Source organism: Hyperolius riggenbachi, chromosome 12 (assembly GCF_040937935.1).
Source record: "Hyperolius riggenbachi isolate aHypRig1 chromosome 12, aHypRig1.pri, whole genome shotgun sequence".
Taxonomy (NCBI): domain Eukaryota; kingdom Metazoa; phylum Chordata; class Amphibia; order Anura; family Hyperoliidae; genus Hyperolius; species Hyperolius riggenbachi.
This window is the reverse complement of record NC_090657.1, coordinates 175,029,041-175,051,002: the sequence shown is the minus strand read 5'-3', so window position 1 is coordinate 175,051,002 and position 21,962 is coordinate 175,029,041. Positions and strand designations below refer to the sequence as shown.

Genomic DNA, 21,962 nt, shown 5'->3' with positions numbered 1-21,962 from the left:
AGCAGCAGCATCTGGCGCCCCGGAGACCTGCTGAGCCTAACATAGAGCCTGTATGCAGTGCAGCTGCCCAGAGCAGAGGTGCCAGCCACAGCATCCTTCTCCGAAAAGCACCAGCGACTGACCAGCAAGGTGTCTGACTATGTGGGGGTCATTCAGCAGGCTTGACGCCGACAGCCCCGTGGACCCCATGGAGTACTGGGTCAAAAGACTGGAGATCTGGAGGGAGCTTGCCCAGTAAGCCCTTGAAGTCCTGTCCCGCCCCCTTCCAGTGTCCTCTCCAAGAGATGCTTTAGTGCGGCTGGTGGTGTCTTCACCGAGATGCATTCTTTCTCGGCTGTCCTACAACTCTACGGACAAACTCCTCTTCCTCAAAATTAACCAGGCTTGGGTGGAAGGTGAGTTCCTGGCCCCTGCTGTCGGCGACAGGGGGACATGAAGTGGCTGGAAATTTGAATAATGCCTGCCTTTCCAATGCAAGTTAGTACCTAGTACTCCTAATTGGCCTGGTTGGCTGTGGTGCCACCCATCATGTCCCATGGCTGCAGATGCTGCTGCTGCTGAGCCTCCTGCTGTGGCATTTCTCTACTGCAGTCTGTGTCCCCACTGCCAGGGTCCACGGATACTTAAAATTTTTGGGCACAATTATCGTGCTGTGGTGCCACAGTCTTCTGTGCTGCCGCAGAGTACTGCTTAGGCCTCCTGCTGCTGCCTCTGATGTTGTATTTAACGACAGCAGTCTGCATATCCACGACAGGGTCCACAGATGCTTACATTTTTGGGCTGATTTATCATGCTGTGGTGCCACCAGTGAGGTGCCATAGTCTTCTGTGCTGCCACAGAGTACTGCTTAGTCCTCCTGCTGCTGCCTCTGATGTCGTATTTAATGACAGAAGTCTGTGTACCCACCAACAGGGTTCATGGACAACTCGGCTTCCATGTCATTGCTATCCCTTGAATTTTTTTTTTACAAAAACCTCTCTGGGTGTTTTTGTGGTGTCGTCCACTTGTCCTCCTCCAGTGGTACCACCGCCAGGTGCCATTGGGACTCCTCACCTACCTGTATGGTTGTAGTTTACTAGGGACTCTGTTGCTTAAAGTGTATTTCTGTGTTTAAAATGAGTTATTACTATTATTAATAACCGCATGTCAAGTGATAATTTTTTAATTTTAAAATTGATTTTCTCAAAAAATAAAAGTTCTTTTTGAAATTTTTATTTAAGTTGAGGCCACTTCTCGCCTTTATAATCTATGCAATTTTGGTGATTGAAGCATGTATGGGGGCTTTGCTGTTAACGTTAAAGTCTAATCCATGATCGCGTATTCTACTGGTAATCATGGCTAAAATCTGCATTGAATTCGGAAGTCCGCATCAAATTCGGATCACGATCACGGCGTATTCAGATTTCAATACTGCCGTGGCTGGATTTACTCAAATCTGTTATCGGGGTATCTGAACACCACTGATGACTGTGTGGTGTTGTTTTGATGGCATGGCAAATTTACACTCTCTAATACACGCTTTAAAGGGGACCTTAACTGAGAGGCATATGGATGTTTCCTTTTAACCACTTGAGGACCCACCCTTTACCCCCCCCCTTAAGGACCAGCATTGAATTATGTGATCTGTGCTGGGTGGGCTCTACAGCCCCCAGCACAGATCAAACACTAGGCAGAGAGATCAGATCACCCCCCTTTTTTCCCCACTAGGGTGATGATGTGCTGGGGGGGTCCGATCTCTCCTGCCTGCGTGTGGCTGGCGGGGGCACCTCAAAGCCCCCCTCCGTGGCGAAATTCAGCTTCCCCCCTCTCCTACCTGGCCCCCTGGTGATCGGGGCTGCACAGGACGCTATCCGTCCTGTGCAGCCTGTGACAGGACGTCCCGTCACATGGCGGCGATCCCCGGTCGCTGATTGGCCGGGGATCGCCGATCTGCCTTACGGCGCTGCTGCGCAGCAGCGCCGTACAATGTAAACAAAGCGGATTATTTCCGCTTGTGTTTACATTTAGCCTGCGAGCCGCCATCGGCGGCCCGCAGGCTATTCACGGAGCCCCCCGCCGTGATTTGACAGGAAGCAGCCGCTCGCGTGAGAGGCTGCTTCCTGATTAATTAGCCTGCAGCCGGTGGTCCTGCAGCTGCCACTTTGCCGACGCACGGTATAAGCGTGCGGTCGGCAAGTGGTTAAACAATACCAGTTGCCGGTCAGTCCTGCTGATCTCTTTGGTTGCAGTAGTGGCTGAATCACACACCTGAAACAAGCATGCAGCTAATCCAGTCTGACTTCAGTCAGAGCACCTGATCTGCATGCTTGTTCAGGGGCTGTGCCTAAAAGTATTAGAGACACAAGATCAGCAGGGGAGTCAGGCAACTGGTATTATTTTAAAAGGAAAAATCCATATCCTTCTCAGTTTAGGTTCCCTTTAAGGTGCATACACACATCTGATTTTTCGACCTGATTGTTGTTCAAACCGGTCGTTTGAATGACTTAATTTGCAAACAAGTCGTTTTGTACACACAGACCAGTCGTTTGACTGGACAGTGGACTGAATAGAAGAATGCAGTATATGAAGATTGTGAGTGGGCACACCAATAATCAAAAGTCGGGTGCTTGATATTGTGACATAGGCTATGCAAGTCAGCAATCAAGTATACCAGCACTCCGTATTTGCAAAGAATCATCCTCTTTTATTGAGCCATTAAATATCCACAAGAGTAACTGACAATTGTTTTGGGGGCCTCGCAGGGTCCCCCTTTATTTGTAACAACATGCCTTGATAAAGGGGACCCTGCGAGGCACCCGAAACAATTGTCAGCTACTCTTGTGGATATCATGGCTCAATAAAAGAGCGTGATTCTTTGTAAATACGGAGTGCTGGTATACTTGATTGATCTAGTCCATTGTTCTATTAAGCAAACTACTGTATGTTTGAATGACTATTAGCTGGACAAACGACTGGAAGTCCTTTGTACACACGTACAGACCTAACAGTGGTTTGAACGACAGTTGGTCCAACGGATCCGCCAAGGGGATCGGGCAAACCAGCTGTTATCAGTCGATCAACTGAGCGTAGACACGTCTGACTTGTCGTTCAAACGACCGGTTTGAACGACAGTTGGTCAAAAAGATCAGACGTGTGTACGTACCTTTTACACTGACTACTACTGATTAGATAGATGAAAATCCTCTTCTGACCTTTAGTTGCTTTTATAGGGAAGCGCACATTGACAAGTTACCTGGATAAGGGTTCATCCCCCGTGACATGATCTCATGCAGCAGAACGCCAAATGACCAAACGTCTGACTTAATGGTGAAGCGTCCGAACTCCAGGGCCTCGGGGGCCGTCCACTTATAAGGAACTTCCCTTGAGTTAGATACATAGCAGTCATCCTGGGAAGCAGAGAAATATGTAAATATTACAAGGAACACTCCTGACCCAGCACCTTAAATAAACTCATTATGTGTCCGCTTATGCACGCCTGACATTATGGGCTGCAATGATAAAGGTGGTTGATTTTTAAGTCGTACAGCTGCCAGGGCCTGCCCTACCATGAAGCCTCCTGAATCATTGGATACAAGCAGCATATCTGGCTATCTATGCTGTGAAGAAGGCAGGGACGTTCCTAATACTGTACTGGGAGCACATCTGGCTATCTATACTAGGGACCTACTTAATACTGGGAGCGCATTTGACTATGATGGGAAGGGGTGCGCCTAGTACCTAATACTGGGGGTGTATCTCATTATGATGGGAAGAGGTGAACCTACTGTACCTAATACTGAGGATCAGGGCCGGCGCTACCATTAAGGCAAAGGAGGCAGCTGCCCCAGGGCCCCAGAGCTTGTAGGGGCCCCCAGTGGCTACAAGAGGAAAAAAAAAAATTTCAAATCGGCCTTATAGTTTTTGAGAAAATCGATTTTTAAAGTTCCAAAGGAAAAAAAAACACATTTAAAAACCTGCTGACTTTAATGGTTAATAGCAAATCCACCTTACATGCTAGAAACCCTAAATTTGCAGGATATGTTAAGGAGATCATTAGGAATAAGAGGAAAAAACAATTTTTCAAAAAGACCTTATAGTTTTTGAGAAAATCGATTTTAAAGTTTAGAAGGAAAAAAGTATAGTTTTAAATGCGGTAAATGTAACTTTTAGTAGCAAACCTAACGGTAGGGTAATTTTACATGCATCAAACGAAAGCGCAATAAATTTCCTGACGGGGTTTCACGGGGGGTCTATACGCAGCAGCAGCGCTTTGGCCAGGGATCGCTATACAGCCGCAATATGGCTGTATGAAGATCCCTGGCATTTTTTCCTATTTTCCCAAAAAAATTTTATGTTTAGAGTGTGGGAATTTAAAAAAAAAAAAAAAAAATTATGTGGGGTCCCCCCTCCTGAAACTTTTTTAACCCCTTGTCCCCCATGCAGGCTGGGATAGCCAGAATGTGGAGCTCCGACTGATTGGGACTTCACACCCTGACTATGCCAGCTGCAAAAAAGGTCCCCTAATGCCGATTTTTGTTCCGGGGTATATGTTGGGGGGGGCCCCCAGGTTTATTTTGCCCTGGGGCCCCATTGTTGCTTAAACCGGCCCTGCTGAGGATACATCAGGCTATTTATACTGGGGACCTACCTCATACTGGGGGCAAATCTGGCAATTTATACTGGTGACCTACCTAATCCTGGTGGCAAATTTGGCAATCTATACTGGGGACCTACATAATACTGGGGGTGCATCTGTCAGGCTATCTATACTGGGGAGGGTGGCTACCTAATACTGGAAACACATCTGACTATACTGGGGAAGAGTGCTGCATATTACTGGGGGCATATTTGGCTATCTATACTGGGAAGGTGGGAAGCTACCTAATACTGGAAGCTTATCTGACTATGATGGGAAAGGGTGAACCTACCTAATACTGGGGTGCATCTGGCTATTTAAACTGGGGATCTACCTAATACTGGGAGTAAATCTGGCTATCTATACAGGGGAAGGGGGGCCGCATATTACTGGGGGCACATCTGGCTATACTAGGGACCTACCTAATACTGGGGACACATCTGTTACCTATACTGGGACAGGCACAATTCTGGAGGGTAGGGCACACTTTGGAATCTCTGTTGGAGAACATTGTCCCAGCCCGCTATGGACTTCCTTTTTAAGGTTGTTTTGATGACTGCTATTATGTTTTTGCATGTTTAGTGTGTAGTCTGTAGTAGTGTTGGGTGAACATCTAGATGTTCGGGTTCGGGCCGAACATGGCCGCGATGTTCGGGTGTTCGAGCCGAACTCCGAACATAATAGAAGTCAATGGGGACCCGAACTTTCGTGCTTTGTAAAGCCTCCTTACATGCTACATACCCCAAATTTACAGGATATGTGCACCTTGGGAGTGGGTACAAGAGGAAAAAAATTAGCAAAAAGAGCTTATAGTTTTTGAGAAAATCGATTTTAAAGTTTCAAAGGGAAAACTGTCTTTTAAATGCGGGAAATGTCTGTTTTCTTTGCACAGGTAACATGCTTTTTGTCGGCATGCAGTCATAAATGTAATACATATAAGAGGTTCCAGGAAAAGGGACCGGTAACGCTAACCCAGCAGCAGCACAAGTGATGGAACAGGAGGAGGGTGGCGCAGGAGGAGAAGGCCACGCTTTGAGACACAACAACCCAGGCCTTGCATGAGGACAAGAAGCGTGCGGATAGCAATTTGCATTTTGTCGCCATGCAGTCATAAATGTAATACAGATGAGAGGTTCAATAAACAGGGACCGGAAACGCTAACCCATCACAGATGTTCATTGTTCATGTTACTTGGTTGGGGTCCGGGAGTGTTGCGTAGTCGTTTCCAATCCAGGATTGATTTATTTTAATTTGAGTCAGACGGTCTGCATTTTCTGTGGAGAGGCGGATACGCCGATCTGTGACGATGCCTCCGGCAGCACTAAAACAGCGTTCCGACATAACGCTGGCTGCCGGGCAAGCCAGCACCTCTATTGCGTACATTGCCAGTTTGTGCCAGGTGTCTAGCTTCGATACCCAATAGTTGAAGGGTGCAGATGGATTGTTCAACACAGCTATGCCATCTGACATGTAGTCCTTGACCATCTTCTCCAGGCGATCGGTGTTGGAGGTGGATCTGCACGCTTGCTGTTCTGTGTGCTGCTGCATGGGTGTCAGAAAATTTTCCCACTCCAAGGACACTGCCGATACCATTCCCTTTTGGGCACTAGCTGCGGCTTGTGTTGTTTGCTGCCCTCCTGGTCATCCTGGGTTTGCGGAAGTCAGTCTGTCGGCGTACAACTGGCTAGAGGAGGGGGAGGATGTCAATCTCCTCTCTAAAGTCTCCACAAGGGCCTGCTGGTATTCTTCCATTTTGACCTGTCTGACTCTTTCTTCAAGCAGTTTTGAAACATTGTGTTTGTACCGTGGATCCAGAAGGGTATAAACCCAGTAATTGGTGTTGTCCAGAATGCGCACAATGCGTGGGTCGCGATCAATGCAGTCCTAGGCCGAAGAGGTCATAGCCTAGGGTCACAAAAACCTGTTTATTTGGGCTATTTCAATGGTAGTGATGCTGACGTACATAAATCTCAGCCATGGCCGTTAGCAACGTCTGAATTTCACGAAATGTCTCATGCAGGTAGAAGACATATTGTTAGACTTGGATTCCAAAGATGGGGTCCCTACATCTCTGCAAACCAGAGTTACAGGGCTCCAAAATTGGTAAAATCCCCCATAGGCTTTCATTGCCTCCCTATTTCACTTTCCAAAATCTCACATCTTTTCAAAGGGCAATTGCTCAGCAGTGGCAAATTTTCTAGCATTGTAGGGACCCTTAGGGGGAACATGACTGGTGAGTTTCGGGCCCCTAGGCCGAAGAGGTCATAGCCTAGGGTCACAAAAACCTGTTTATTTGGGCTATTTCAATGGTAGTGATGCTGACGTACATAAATCTCAGCCATGGCCGTTAGCAACGTCTGAATTTCACGAAATGTCTCATGCAGGTAGAAGACATATTGTTAGACTTGGATTCCAAAGATGGGGTCCCTACATCTCTGCAAACCAGAGTTACAGGGCTCCTAAATTGGTAAAATCCCCCATAGGCTTTCATTGCCTCTCTATTTCACTTTCCAAAATCTCACATCTTTTCAAAGGGCAATTGCTCAGCAGTGGCAAATTTTCTAGCATTGTAGGGACCCTTAGGGGGAACATGACTGGTGAGTTTCGGGCCCCTAGGCCGAAGAGGTCATAGCCTAGGGTCACAAAAACCTGTTTATTTGGGCTATTTCAATGGTAGTGATGCTGACGTACATAAATCTCAGCCATGGCCGTTAGCAACGTCTGAATTTCACGAAATGTCTCATGCAGGTAGAAGACATATTGTTAGACTTGGATTCCAAAGATGAGGTCCCTACATCTCTGCAAACCAGAGTTACAGGGCTCCAAAATTGGTAAAATCCCCCATAGGCTTTCATTGCCTCCCTATTTCACTTTCCAAAATCTCACATCTTTTCAAAGGGCAATTGCTCAGCAGTGGCAAATTTTCTAGCATTGTAGGGACCCTTAGGGGGAACATGACTGGTGAGTTTCGGGCCCCTAGGCCGAAGAGGTCATAGCCTAGGGTCACAAAAACCTGTTTATTTGGGCTATTTCAATGGTAGTGATGCTGACGTACATAAATCTCAGCCATGGCCGTTAGCAACGTCTGAATTTCACGAAATGTCTCATGCAGGTAGAAGACATATTGTTAGACTTGGATTCCAAAGATGGGGTCCCTACATCTCAGCAAATCAGAGTTACAGGGCTCCAAAATTGGTAAAATCCCCCATAGGCTTTCATTGCCTCCCTATTTCACTTTCCAAAATCTCACATCTTTCCAAAGGGCAATTGCTCAGCAGTGGCAAATTTTCTAGCATTGTAGGGACCCTTAGGGGGAACATGACTGACTGGTGAGTTTCGGGCCCCTAGGCCGAAGAGGTCATAGCCTAGGGTCACAAAAACCTGTTTATTGGGGCTATTTCAATGGTAGTGATGGTGACGTACATAAATCTCAGCCATGGCCGTTAGCAACGTCTGAATTTCACAAAATGTCTCATGCAGGTAGAAGACATATTGTTAGACTTGGATTCCAAAGATGGGATCCCTACATCTCTGCAAACCAGAGTTACAGGGGTCCAAAATTGGTAAAATCCCCCATAGGCTTTCATTGCCTCCCTATTTCACTTTACAAAATCTCACATCTTTTCAAAGGGCAATGGCTCAGCAGTACCAAATTTTCTAGCATTGTAGGGACTCTTAGGGGGATCATGACTGGTGAGTTTTGCCACTGCTGAGCCATTGCCCTTTGAAATGGTGTGAGATTTTGGAACGGTAAATAGTAGGCCCAATGAAAGCCTATGGGGGATTTTACCAATTTTGGAGCCCTGTAACTCTGGTTTTGCAGAGATGTAGAGACCCCATCTTTGGAATCCAAGTCTAACAATATGTCTTCTACCTGCATGAGACATTTCGTGAGATTCAGACGTTGCTAACGGCCATGGCTGAGATTTATGTACGTCAGCATCACTACCATTGAAATTGCCCAAATAAATAGGTTTTTGTGACCCTAGGCTATGACCTCTTCGGCCAAGGACTGCATTGAACGCGACCCACGCATTGTGCGCATTCTGGACAACACCAGTTACTGGGTTTATACCCTTCTGGGTCCACGGTACAAACACAATGTTCCAAAACTGCTTGAAGAAAGAGTCAGACAGGTCAAAATGGAAGAATACCAGCAGGCCCTTGTGGAGACTTTAGAGAGGAAATTGACATCCTCCCCCTCCTCTAGCCAGTTGTACGCCGACAGACTGACTTCCGCAAACCCAGGATGACCAGGAGGGCAGCAAACAACACAAGCCGCAGCTAGTGCCCAAAAGGGAATGGTATCGGCAGTGTCCTTGGAGTGGGAAAATTTTCTGACACCCATGCAGCAGCACACAGAACAGCAAGCGTGCAGATCCACCTCCAACACCGATCGCCTGGAGAAGATGGTCAAGGACTACATGTCAGATGGCATAGCTGTGTTGAACAATCCATCTGCACCCTTCAACTATTGGGTATCGAAGCTAGACACCTGGCACAAACTGCCACTGTACGCAATAGAGGTGCTGGCTTGCCCGGCAGCCAGCGTTATGTCGGAACGCTGTTTCAGTGCTGCCGGAGGCATCGTCACAGATCGGCGTATCCGCCTCTCCACAGAAAATGCAGACCGTCTGACTCAAATTAAAATGAATCAATCCTGGATTGGAAACGACTACGCAACACTCCCGGACCCCAACCAAGTAACATGAACAATGAACATCTGTGATGGGTTAGCGTTTCCGGTCCCTGTTTATTGAACCTCTCATCTGTATTACATTTATGACTGCATGGCGACAAAATGCAAATTGCTATCCGCACGCTTCTTGTCCTCATGCAAGGCCTGGGTTGTTGTGTCTCAAAGCGTGGCCTTCTCCTCCTGCGCCACCCTACTCCTGTTCCATCACGTGTGCTGCTGCTGGGTTAGCGTTACCGGTCCCTTTTCCTGGAACCTCTTATATGTATTACATTTATGACTGCATGCCGACAAAAAGCATGTTACCTGTGCAAAGAAAACAGACATTTCCCGCATTTAAAAGAAAGTTTTCCCTTTGAAACTTTAAAATCAATTTTCTCAAAAACTATAAGCTCTTTTTGCTAAAAAAAATTTCCTCTTGTACCCACTCCCAAGGTGCACATACCCTGTAAATTTGGGGTATGTAGCATGTAAGTAGGCTTTACAAAGCACGAAAGTTCGGGTCCCCATTGACTTCCATTATGTTCGGAGTTCGGCTCGAACACCCGAACATCGCGGCCATGTTCGGCCCGAACCCGAACATCTAGATGTTCGCCCAACACTACATGTGACCCGTTCGGCCAATCACAGCACTAGCCGAACGTTCGGGGAACGTTCGGCCATGCGCTCTTAGTTCGGCTATATGGCCGAACAGTTTGGCCGAACACAATCAGGTGTTCGGCCGAACTCGAAGATCACCCGAACAGGGTGATGTTCTGCAGAACCCGAGCAGTGGCGAACACTGTTCGCCCAACACTAGTCTGTAGTCCCGGGATCAGTTCTCACATTAATGATTCTTGCCAAGCCAAAGTCAGCCACTTTGCAGATGTTGTTCCGACCAATCAGTACGTTCCGGGCCGCCAGGTCTCGGTGGATACAGTGCTTCGTCTCTAGATAGTGCATTCCGTCCACCACTTGTCCCGCTACGTCCAGGAGGCTGTCCACACTCAGCTTCTGGCCTTCCTCACCTGAGAAAACACGCAGTATGGTGACAGGTTAGGAAATAGAAGAATTGGCGATCAGTGGCCTTCTGGGCTCAAAACAATAACACTTCAATTTGCAGCCAAATATCAATTATAGTTTAAAGTACACAGCAAAAAATAAAAATGTTATGTATTTTCCCTCAGTAGGGGAAAGATTCTGAATGGTCCACAGGCTTCCTGGATTCTCCTGCAGCCCATAGTTCCAGCGCCTATACCTATCTAACTCCACGTGAGACTAATACGTTTCTTCTGGTCAGCACCGGCTCTATACTTTCTGCGGTAACAGTAAATTCGGGCGCCTGAGGCAAGTGGACAAATCGGGCGCCGCCATTCACTCCCATAATAAATATCGTTTAATGGGCGCCCGACAGGAAAAAAGGGCGCCGGAGAAAAATAACGTTTTATAAGCGGCGCCCGGAGACTTTTACTGTTTTATAACTGCTTCTCATGATTACACATTATTTTATGATTTATAATTTTTTAAACATTATTTTTAAACGAAAAACAGTACAATCTTTTTTAAAACATTATTTTTAAACGAAAAACAGCACAATATTTTTTTCACACGTTATTAATGCTTATCACAGGGGGGTCTTAGGTTTAGGCACCAACAGGGGGGTCTTAGGTTTAGGCACCAACAGGGGGGTCTTAGGTTTAGGCTCCAACAGGGGGGTCTTAGGTTTAGGCACCAACAGGGGGGTCTTAGGTTTAGGCACCAACAGGGGGGTCTTAGGTTTAGGCACCACCAGGGGAGTCTTAGGTTTAGGCACCATCAGGGGGGGTCTTAGGTTTAGGCACCAACAGGGGGGTCTTAGGTTTAGGCACCACCAGGGGAGTCTTAGGTTTAGGCACCATCAGGGGAGTCTTAGGTTTAGGCACCACCAGGGGGGTCTTAGGTTTAGGCACCAACACGGGGGTCTAGGGGTTAGGGGTAGGTACAGGGAGGGTTTCTTACTATTTTTTTTAAACGTTATTATACGTTTCACTTTTTAAACGGAAGATTAACGTTTTCACAATTGCCAATTTCATGCACATTATTTAATGATTTATAACTTTATAAAACATTATTTTTAAACGAAATATAGTACATTATATTTTTAAACGTTATCCATGTTTATCGTTTAAAACCCCGCGCCCTTTTTTCCCAGCGCCCCTTTTTAACGTACGCCTTTCTGCTGCCTGAAGCAAACTTTGGAGGTTGCACCAGACAGGCCAATCACAGCCGCCCGCTGCTCCTTTTAATAACTGGCTGTGATTGGCTGGTCTGGTGCCAGCACCCCCGCCTGATTGGTCATGTGCCACAGTTTTCCCACTGACAGGCCATGATGATCTCTCGCTGGTGATGGGGTATTACCATAGCATGCCTCGATGAGAGGCATGTTTTGATACCTCACAGAGGATGGGATGCGGGGTTGAGTGTGTGTGTGTGCGCCAGGAAGGTGGGCGGGAGAACGGGGAGGAGGCAGGTGGCCAAGGGCGTAACTAGAAATCACTGGGCCCCACTGCAAAACTCTGGATGGGGCCCCTCCCCCCTCGCTTTCTGCACAGGTAAACTGAAAACCAATGTTTCAAAAATTACACACTGCGCGCTGGCTCTCAACCCACTGGTTCGCCTCCTCTGTATATAAGATTATATGTTTGTACCCAGAGGCTGGCGCTCACAGCACTATGCACAAAAAATTGTATTCAAACCATATAAGAGGAATAACTTTACACAGGTAATTAAGTCCAGCACCACTCCTATATATGTATATAGTTGGCAAAGTTCATGTGAATCCCAGCCACAATTCCACACACAGCTGCAATATGTTCCACTGTTTAGGTAACGATGTCACACCGATTCCAATGCAGATCCTCAAATCTAGGTAACACTGGACAGGACAGCCTCCACCACACCCTAGTGAGAGCACTCACCGTGTGGTAAGACCCTCTGATAGGTCTATTGGTGCCTTGGGACCATTTGCTGGTCGTCCCCCACCACCTCCGCTATATCACAGATCCTCTCCTCCTTGCTCAATTCTTCTTAGTCAAACATACCTCAATAAAAAGGCTTAAAATAGTGTAATACTGTCGCTTTATTTAAAAGTATCAAATGAATTGCACTTACAATTTTCCGAATAAAACAGAGCGTAGAGTTTGCCACGGGCTCTCCCCCGTTTGGTGGCCGGCTGGCATAGATGTCACCCGAAGCTAAGGAATGCTGACCGCCGCACGCTCTGTCATCCACTCACTCCCACTGCCTTGGATCACGCCGTCACCCTCGTGCGTACTGTGGTCTCTTCCGCGTCCTGGCCCCGCCTTACATGTTTCGTCATACGTGACTCATCAGAACCTTTTTATTGAGGTATGTTTGACTAAGAAGAATTGAGCAAGGAGGAGAGGATCTGTGATCTAGCGGAGGTGGTGGGGGACGACCAGCAAACGGTCCCAAGGCGCCAATAGACCTATCAGAGGGTCTGACCACACGTTGAGTGCTCTCACTAGGGTGTGGTGGAGGCTGTCCTGTCCAGTGTTACCTAGATTTGAGGATCTGTATTGGAATCGGTGTGACATCGTGACCTAAACAGTGGAACATATTGCAGCTGTGTGTGGAATTGTGGCTGGGATTCACATGAACTTTGCCAACTATATACATATATAGGAGTGGTGCTGGACTTAATTACCTGTGTAAAGTTATTCCTCTTATATGGTTTGAATACAATTTTTCGTGCATAGTGCTGTGAGCGCCAGCCTCTGGGTACAAACATATGAAAACCAATGTTATTCCATTGGCTAGTGCACACTTGAATGTGTTTTCCCCATGCAGATAAAAATAGACAGCAGTGAAGCACAGCATGCATTTTCTCTATCGATTACATTCGCTTCTGTAATAAAATGTGTATGTTTTTAGTTTTTACACATACAGGCACACATGGTGTGCAGAAAAAGCATACAGAAAACCAACAGACGAGTGTGCTCCCAGCCTCAGCTTATTACACTCACTCTGTGCATCTCTGATGGAGCAGCACTGGCTCTGTCTGCAGACTCCTCCAGCATCACTACTGAGTACATAGCACTTGGGGAGGGGTAGTGAGGTTGGAGGCTGGGCGTAGTACACAAGAGCCTGCTGCCCACTGAATAGGGACTATCTACAAAACTTTGGATGATTCCTCATCAGTGGCTGAGCAGATGCAGTCATTAGAACAATTGTGCAGAGAGTAGAAAGCCTTTTCTCTGTGTCCTTAGATGCCAGTCTCTCAGGACAGGGAAAATAAACTTCTCCCCCAATGGGGCCCTCCGCAGCTTCTGGGCACCCCCGCGGATGCATCCCTTGCAGGGTCTATTGTTACGCCCCTGCAGGTGGCCCAAACTGTTTTTCCAAACACCACCACCCCCCCTCCCTAGATTTTCCCACCTGAATCACATGACTTAGGTGGCTTCAAGGTAGGTCAACCCTGCCATTGGTTGAGCTCAACTGACCCGGGCATGCGCAAGTAAAGTCTATGCATGCCTGGTAAAACAAAGTGCTTATGTAGGAAAAAAACAACCTGTGCATGAATGCTACTTCTACTGGGCATGTGTGGACCTGTACTCACCCATGCAAAGCAATACTAAAGCCATCTGAAGAAGAAAATAATAATAAAAAAAAATATATAAAAAAAAAATACTTTAGATATGCATAGCTTGCCAGAAATGAAGAAAAAAAAATCTCCTGAAGGTTCAGACTTTTAATATTCAGGATACAATCTTCTCAGAGAGAGTGGTCTGTGCTCCTCCCCCTTGTGGTGGAGTTTTGGACTTCAGGGGTTACACAATAACTGCTGCATGTTGCCCCTGAAAACCGACACAGTTTGTTTTTTATTGTACTACACTTACCTCTGAGGAATTTCAGTAGGTCACCCTTAGAAAGCAGCTCTGTCACGATGTAGTACGGATCTCCTATCGAGCACACGGCGTAGAGAGCGAGGAGGTTCCGGTGTCGCAATGTCTTCAGAAACGCCGTCTCCTTGCGAAAGATTTCCCGATTGGTGTCATCTGAAGGAAATTAGACAGAGTGTAAATATGTAGTGTGGCTCTGCACAGTCATCCTGTAGTCCAGTCCTGTGTAGTCGCCTGTGTTGCAGCTCTGCACAATCACTTGCAGGGCGCCTCTGCGCAGTCACGTGTGGTGCAGCTCTAGTCAGTCACTTGCAGGGCGCCTCTGCGCAGTCACGTGTGGTGCCGCTCTAGTCAGTCACTTGCAGGGCACCTCTGCGCAGTCACGTGTGGTGCCGCTCTAGTCAGTCACTTGCAGGGTGCCTCTGTGCAGTCACGTGTGGTGCAGCTCTGCACAATCACTTGTAGGGCGCCTCTGCGCAGTCACGTGTGGTGCAGCTCTAGTCAGTCACTTGCAGGGTGCCTCTGTGCAGTCACGTGTGGTGCGTCTCTGCGCAGTCACTAAGAACTTGCTAATGTTCCAGGTAAGTAAGTCACAAAGCAACAAAACCATATGACTGGGATGACATAGGAGTAGACACTTATTAATAATAAACAGCTGCCAGTTTTTCAAAACAAAATGGCTGATGATAGTAATCTGCTAATTACGATTATGCAAAATTTCACATACATTTTTGCAATTATGGCCATATGCAATTACGATTGGACATTTAACCGATTTCATGCTATCAATTTGTAATTTTGTGTTAGTTTCACGTAAGCTTGTGTAATTTTTGTGAAAATTTCATACCGACTTTAAAGAGAATCTGTAATGTCAAAAAGATCCCCTGGGGGGTACTCACCTCGGGTGGGGGAAGCCTCCGGATCCTAATGAGGCTTCCCATGCCGTCCTCCATCCGTCAGGGGTCTCGCTGCAGCCCTCCGTGGAGTCCGGGCAGCGGTGACGTCAATATTTACCTTCCTGGCTCCTGCGCAGGCGCTCTGACGGCTGTCGGCTCCGAACTACACGGAAATACCCGATCGCCGTCGGATCTGCTCTACTGCGCAGGCGCAAGTTTCCTGCGCCTGCGCAGTAGAGCGGACCCGAATGAGATCGGGTATTTCCGTGTAGTTCGGAACGGAAAGCCGCCACAGCGCCCCCGCTGGAGCCAGCAAAGGTAAATATTGAACTGACAGTCGGCACAGTCGCCGGCTGTTCGGAGGACTGCGGCGAGACCCCCGTGGGACAGAGGACGGCGTGGGAAGCCTCATTAGGATCCGGAGGCTTCCCCCACCCGAGGCGAGTACCCCCCAGGGGATCTTTTTGACATTACAGAGTCTCTTTAATGGTTAATTGCAAAGCACCCCCCACCCATACATGCTATCGTCACCAAAATTGCTACGCATGTTCAGTAGTGCTCATCACAACCTCGTGATCACAAGCCAATTTTTACAATCACGAGGTCGTGATTGGTACCGATCACGATTGCCGGTTTAGAATGCACTCGTGATCGCATTTGAAATCCGACTTGTGATTTAGATTCCAGCCGCAATCACGAGTCTGTTAAAAACCCACCGACTTTAGCGGTTAATAACAAAGCCCCCTTACATGCTAGAAACACCAAATTTGCCAGATATGTTAAGTAGAACAGTGGGAACAAGAGGACATTTTTTTTTAAAAAGACCTAATCGTTTCAATGTATACATTTAAATGCGGTAAATGACAGATAATGTAGCAAACCTGACGGTAGTGTAAATTTACATATAACAAAAGAAAGAGCAATTAATTTTGCGTACGTACAAAAAGTGCGCCCGGACAAAAAGGGCGCGGGGTGTAAACTCTAATCAATAATTAATCATTAATAGCGTTTATAAAAATAGTGTGCTATATTTCGTTTACAAATAATGTTTAACAAAATTATAAATCATTAAATAATGTTTATGAAATCGGAAATTGTGAAAACGTTAATCTACCCTGTTTCAAAAGTTAAACTTATAATTACGTTTATTAAAAAAACAATAATATATGTTTAATTGTTATAATTGTATATTATTGTGAATAACCTTCATTTATGGTTTGTTCTTATAATAAAATCTGAAAATCTTCTTTATAACGATGATATAAATATAACTACGTTCGTAATAATTGTTGTAAAACATTAGTAATTATTACTAAAATTTTACTAAAACTATACCTAAGCCTACTCTTACACAGAACCCTCCCTGTACCTATCCCTAACCCCTAGACCCCCCTGGTGGTGCCTAAACCTAAGACCCCCCTGGTGGTGCCTAAACCTAAGACCCCCCTGGTGGTGCCTAAACCTAAGACCCCCCTGGTGGTGCCTAAACCTAAGACCCCCCTGGTGGTGCCTAAACCTAAGACCCCCCCTTTATTATGTGGATAATAATGTTTTACTAATTGTGGATGCAAAAAATATATTGCAATTTACGTTACGTACTGATCGCTTTATTTTGTGAATAATAATGTTTTACAAACAGTAAGGAATAAAACTTTAAATAATGTTTTAACTAGTTAAATAAGATAAATATGTTTAGTATTTTTATAAACGTTATTCGGCACGGGTGCATTTTATAAACGTAAATCACCACAAGCACACTTATAAATCATTAAAAATCTCCGGGCGCCGTTTGTAAACGTTATTTATGTCCGGCGCCCTTTTTTCCTGCTCGGCGCCCATTAAACGTTATTTATTATGAGAGTGAATGGTGGCGCCCTTTTTGTCCACTAGCTGCCTGTGCCCTTTTTTCCCGCTTCCATTAATTTTATGATGGGGTTTCCAGTGCGTACGGACCCCCTGGGAACCCACCCCCCCTCCCCCGGAGCCGCAACACTTTGGCCAGAGATCGTTATACAGCCGCAATATGGCCATATAAAGATCCCTGGCAACTTTTCATATATATATAAAAAATATATATATATAAATTTAAAAAAATAAATAAAATATATATATATATATATATATATATATATGTATATGTTAAAAACATATATATATATATATATATATATATATATATATATATATATATATATATATATATTTGTTTTTAACTTTTTTTTTTTTTTTTAAATGTTCAGAGTGTGGGAAATTAAAAAAAAAATGACATGGGGTCCCCCTCCCAAGCCTCTTTAACACCTTGTCCCCCATGCAAGCTGAGATAGCCAGAATGCAGAGCCCGGGCCGACTGGGGCTTCGCACCCTGAGCTATACCAGTCCACATGGTCAATGGTATGGGGGGGCTCCGGGTGGGAGGGGTGGCCAAGCCTTTCCTCCCCTCCCAGGAGCCCTTGTCCAATCCATGCACAAGGGGCTCTTCCCACCTCGGGTGCACCAGGAGGAGGTGGGGCGACAACTCCCTGGGGGGAGGTTCATGGTGGCATCTGGGAGTCCCCATTAACCACCCTGGCGTTCTGATTAAATCGCCAGGGTGGCTGCGGGAGGGTTTTTTTTAAATAAAAAAAAAACTATTTCATGCAGCCAACTGAAAGTTGGCTGCATGAAAGCCCACTAGAGGGCGCTCCGGAGGCGATCTTCCGATCGCCTCCGGCGGCAAGAGATAACACGGAAGGCCGCAATGAGCGGCCCTCCGTGTTTCGCTTCCCTCGTCGCCATGGCGACGAGCGGAGTGACGTCATGGACGTCAGCCGACGTCCTGATGTCAGCCGCCTCCGATCCAGCCCTTAGCGCTGGCCGGAACTGTTTGTTCCGGCTACGCTGGGCTCGGGCGGCTGGGGGGACCCTCTTTCGCCGCTGCACGCGGCGGATCGCCGCGCTGCAGCGGCGATCAGGCAGCACACGCGGCTGGCAAAGTGCCGGCTGCGTGTGCTGCTTTTTATTTGGTTAAAATCGGCCCAGCAGGGCCTGAGCGGCAGCCTCTGGCGGTGTTGGACGAGCTGAGCTCGTCCAGACCGCTCAGCAGGTTAAGAAGGGTACCCCCAGATGCCCTCCCAGGAGAAATGAGTATAGGGGTACAAAGTTAACCTTTACCCATTTCCTCCCTACACGTATCACCCTCACCCATGCTGGCACTCATTGCACCTATGGGTGTGTGGCGATGGTGCATGGAGATCTTCAATCAACATGTAATTGAAGATTGCAAGATTACAGTATATTGGCGTTAGACCTTTCTGAGGATATTGGCATGGGAACATCTTTTTAAAAAAGTATTTCTGAAGTATTTAAAAATTACTTACAAACAAAATTAATTCTGATTTTTCCAGGAATTTCACATTATGATTTTGCATCTTTGTTGAGAATTACGATGCAAAATTACCGTTATGTGAAACTTGTGCTCATTACCTCTTGTTTCCCCCCATTCCTTTAGATCAGCGGTGTCCACACTTTTTCGGCTTGTGAGCTACTTTAAAAAATTAGCAAGTCAAAATGATCTACCTATGTACAATTTTAGGAGCACACTTGTATATACAGAATGGAAAATGTAGTGGGGTCGGGATCTACCATGAAGTCCTTTGCGATCTACCGGTAGATCGCGATCTACCTAATGAGCACCCCTGCTTTAGATTTTAAGCTTGCAAGAGCAGGGCTCTCACCCTTTTATGGCTTAGAATTCATTATGTTACTCTTGTCACTGTAATTACCAATTATTGAATCCATTCTGTATTTTGTATATTGGTGTATAGTACCATTAGTCTGTTAGTGTTGAGCCGAAATTTGCGTGATTTTGCGTTTCCATAATTACGGAACTGAATTTTGCTGCTACGATGAGAATTTGTAATTTCACAATTGCCATACAAACTGTAATCCGTAATTTCCATCACGTAATTTCGTGTTCTGCCGAAACTTTGTTTGAAGCAAAGTTTCGTAATTTAGTGTATTCCACAGAAACGAAGTTATTTTAATTACGAAAATGGACGTACATTTCATTTCTAATAGTAATCATGCAAATTTAAGTGATTACTAAACTCAGGAAAGTCTCTCATTTGTTTTCAGTTACTGATAATGCGAAGGTCCCTGCATGTGATGTCGCTTTAAATGTATCAGGAGGCTCTGGACTGGAACACAATTTCGGGAACGGGTGAATTTCCGCGTTCAACACGAAATTACGATTTAGTTTCCGTTATGGTGACTATTGTAAATACGAAAAACGATCAGAATTACGAAATTTTGCACAATTTGGCAAAATTACGAATTTCCGATTACAGCCGTAATCGTAATGTTGCAAATTACGCAAAATTTTGCATAATCGTCATTCCGCTCATCACTCTGTATTATGTACCCCATGTTCACTTCTTATTTTGTACAGTGCCACAGAATATGTTGGCGCTTTATAAAATAATAATAATAATCGCATCACGGTCTGTGAACTGTAGGACCAGAGCATGCAGTTTGTTATGCTGATACTGCCCTTTCGTGCTCATTGTTGGGAATAATAATGAAAATAGCGTGTAGAATATTTCCGAACTCCTTGGATGAAATCCTGGAGAAAGGAGATCCTTTGCCCTAGTTCTTCCACTAACCCCATTGTTTTACAGCTGTTATGGATGTCTCTCCATCTGGCTCTCTACCACCCTAGACTAACTGACCTGCAGGCTAACCCTTGGCCTGATATTGGCCTACAATGCATCTAATCCTCTGCGAAGGCAGCCAACAGCTCAGCTCCTCCCACCACGCATTCTCATACTTCTTGCATGAACACTTTAGAACATACATGGCAAACGCAGGCCCGTGGGCCAAATGTGGCCCTCAAAGCAATTAAATTTGGCCCTCAAGTAGTTTCCCCATTATATTATGGCTCCCTCTAGACCACCAGGGAAACAACATTGGAGGTGAAGCCCTAGATTACCAGGGAAGCCATATGGGGGAGGGAGGGGAAAGCACTAAACACCAGGGATCTGTATAGGGGAGGGTGGGGGGCTCCAGACACCAGGGTACTTTATAGGGCAGGGTGGGGGCCTCTAGACACCAGGGAACTGTATAGGGGAGGAAGGGAAGAGATTAGACACCTGGGAACCTCATAAGGAAGAGAAGTGGCAAGTAGACATTGAGGTTGGCCCTCGACTTTGTCCCAGTGTACAATTTCGGGCAACTTTGTTTTTGCGTTTGACACCACTGCTTTAAAGGGAACACACAACCTGGTATAATGGTATAACAAAAGGCAGAGGAAGGCCCCTTGCACACTTGCATGCTGCTTCACACCGCGGTACTCTTCCCGGGCCACAAGGGCCAAGCAAGTCTATGGAGAGGCATGTGGCGTGTCGGAAGTATCAAAATCAATGTAAACCCCGAGCATAGTCTGCAGCGCATTGCTGCATGATCCGTGTGTGCTGCACGCATCATGCAGTAATGCAAGTTTATCGGCGACACAGGCAGTGTGCACAACGGGAGTGCGGTGCAGTGCACATGCATGAACCGATGGGAGGAGTCAGCGGTGGTGGAATCGGGACATGTGTATTTCGCATGCGGTGACCATCCTAGGGAGGACATTTCCTGTTCTCATAGGCTTTTGTTGCGTCCGTACGCCCAGCGTTTTGTGGTCTGTTCCGGGAAAAATGCTGCAGGTGGAAACGGCAAACTGATCCGTTGTTTTTTTTGGTTTTTTTTTTCACAAGTGCAATCGGATACTATGTTTTAACAATAGGCTTCCTACGTTTCTTGGAGCTGTAGAAAACGTACCGATCGCATGCATTTTCTACACAAGACAAACAAAAAAGACAAATAACATTTATATTGCGCTTTTCTCCTTGCGGACTCAAAGCAGCAGAGCAGCAGCCAGTAGGGCGCGCTCTATTGGCAGTAGCAGTGTAAGGGAGACTTGCCAAAGGTCTCCTACTGAATTAGTGCTGGCTTACTGAACAGGCAGAGCCGAGATTCGAACCCTGGTCTCTTGTGTCAGAGGCAGAGCCCTTAACCATTACACCATCAGCCAACTGCAAAAGCACAGCTCAAGCACAACTGGAAACTAAGCAGTGATGATCACCAGATGAAATTCAAATAGGTTTTATTCGGATTTCATCCAGGTAATTAAAGCACCTGTGCAGGTGGGCGAATAGGTTTATTCAGATTTCATCCAGGTAATTAAATCACCTGTGCGGGTGGGCGAAGGGGGGAGGTTACTCTTACCCATCAGACCTCTTCTTTGATCTGTCCCACGGCACTTCCCACGATGCGGTCCACACGCATCACGTGACTACAAACACTTCCTCCTTTAACCCGGAAGGAGGAAGTGTTTGTAATCACGTGACCGCGGCTTGGAACACATTGTGGGAGATGCCGAAGGACGGATCAAAGATGATGTCTGATGGGTAAGAGTAACCTTCGCCCACCCGCACAGGTGATTTAATTACCTGGATGAAATCTGAATAAACCTATTCGGATTTCATCCGAATACGGATTTTTTTGAGGATCCCTGGAAGCAAGCTTTACTGCTGACATAAAGGGAACCTAAACTGAGAAGGATATGGATTTTTCCTTTTTAAATAATACCAGTTGCCTGACTTTCCTGCTAATCCTGTGTCTCTAATACTTTCAGCCACAGCCCCTGAACAAGCATGCAGATCAGGTGCTCTGACTAAAGTCAGACTGGATTAGCTGAATGCTTGTTTTAGGTCTGTGATTCAGCCACTAATGCAGCCAAAGAGATCAGCAGGACTGCCAGGCAACTGGTATTGCTTAAAAGGAAATATCCATAACCCTCTCAGTTAAGGTTTCCTTTAAAGTGAACCTTAAGTCAAATAAAAAAATGAGTTTTACTC

At 46.2% G+C, this 21,962-nt stretch overlaps 1 protein-coding gene across 1 annotated transcript in view; it reads right to left on the bottom strand.

Annotated features, from left to right (window-relative positions):
* The window catches only part of LOC137542259 (protein-tyrosine kinase 6-like), a 70,497-nt gene that overhangs the window by 6,226 nt on the left and 42,309 nt on the right, over positions 1–21,962 (bottom strand). The window contains exons 5-7 of the mRNA XM_068264038.1: positions 14,189–14,347; positions 10,137–10,318; positions 3,233–3,386 (exon numbers count right to left, since the gene is read on the bottom strand). Of these exons, the coding sequence (XP_068120139.1) occupies positions 3,233–3,386; positions 10,137–10,318; positions 14,189–14,347 (495 nt within the window). The remainder of the gene's footprint in view (positions 1–3,232; positions 3,387–10,136; positions 10,319–14,188; positions 14,348–21,962) is intronic.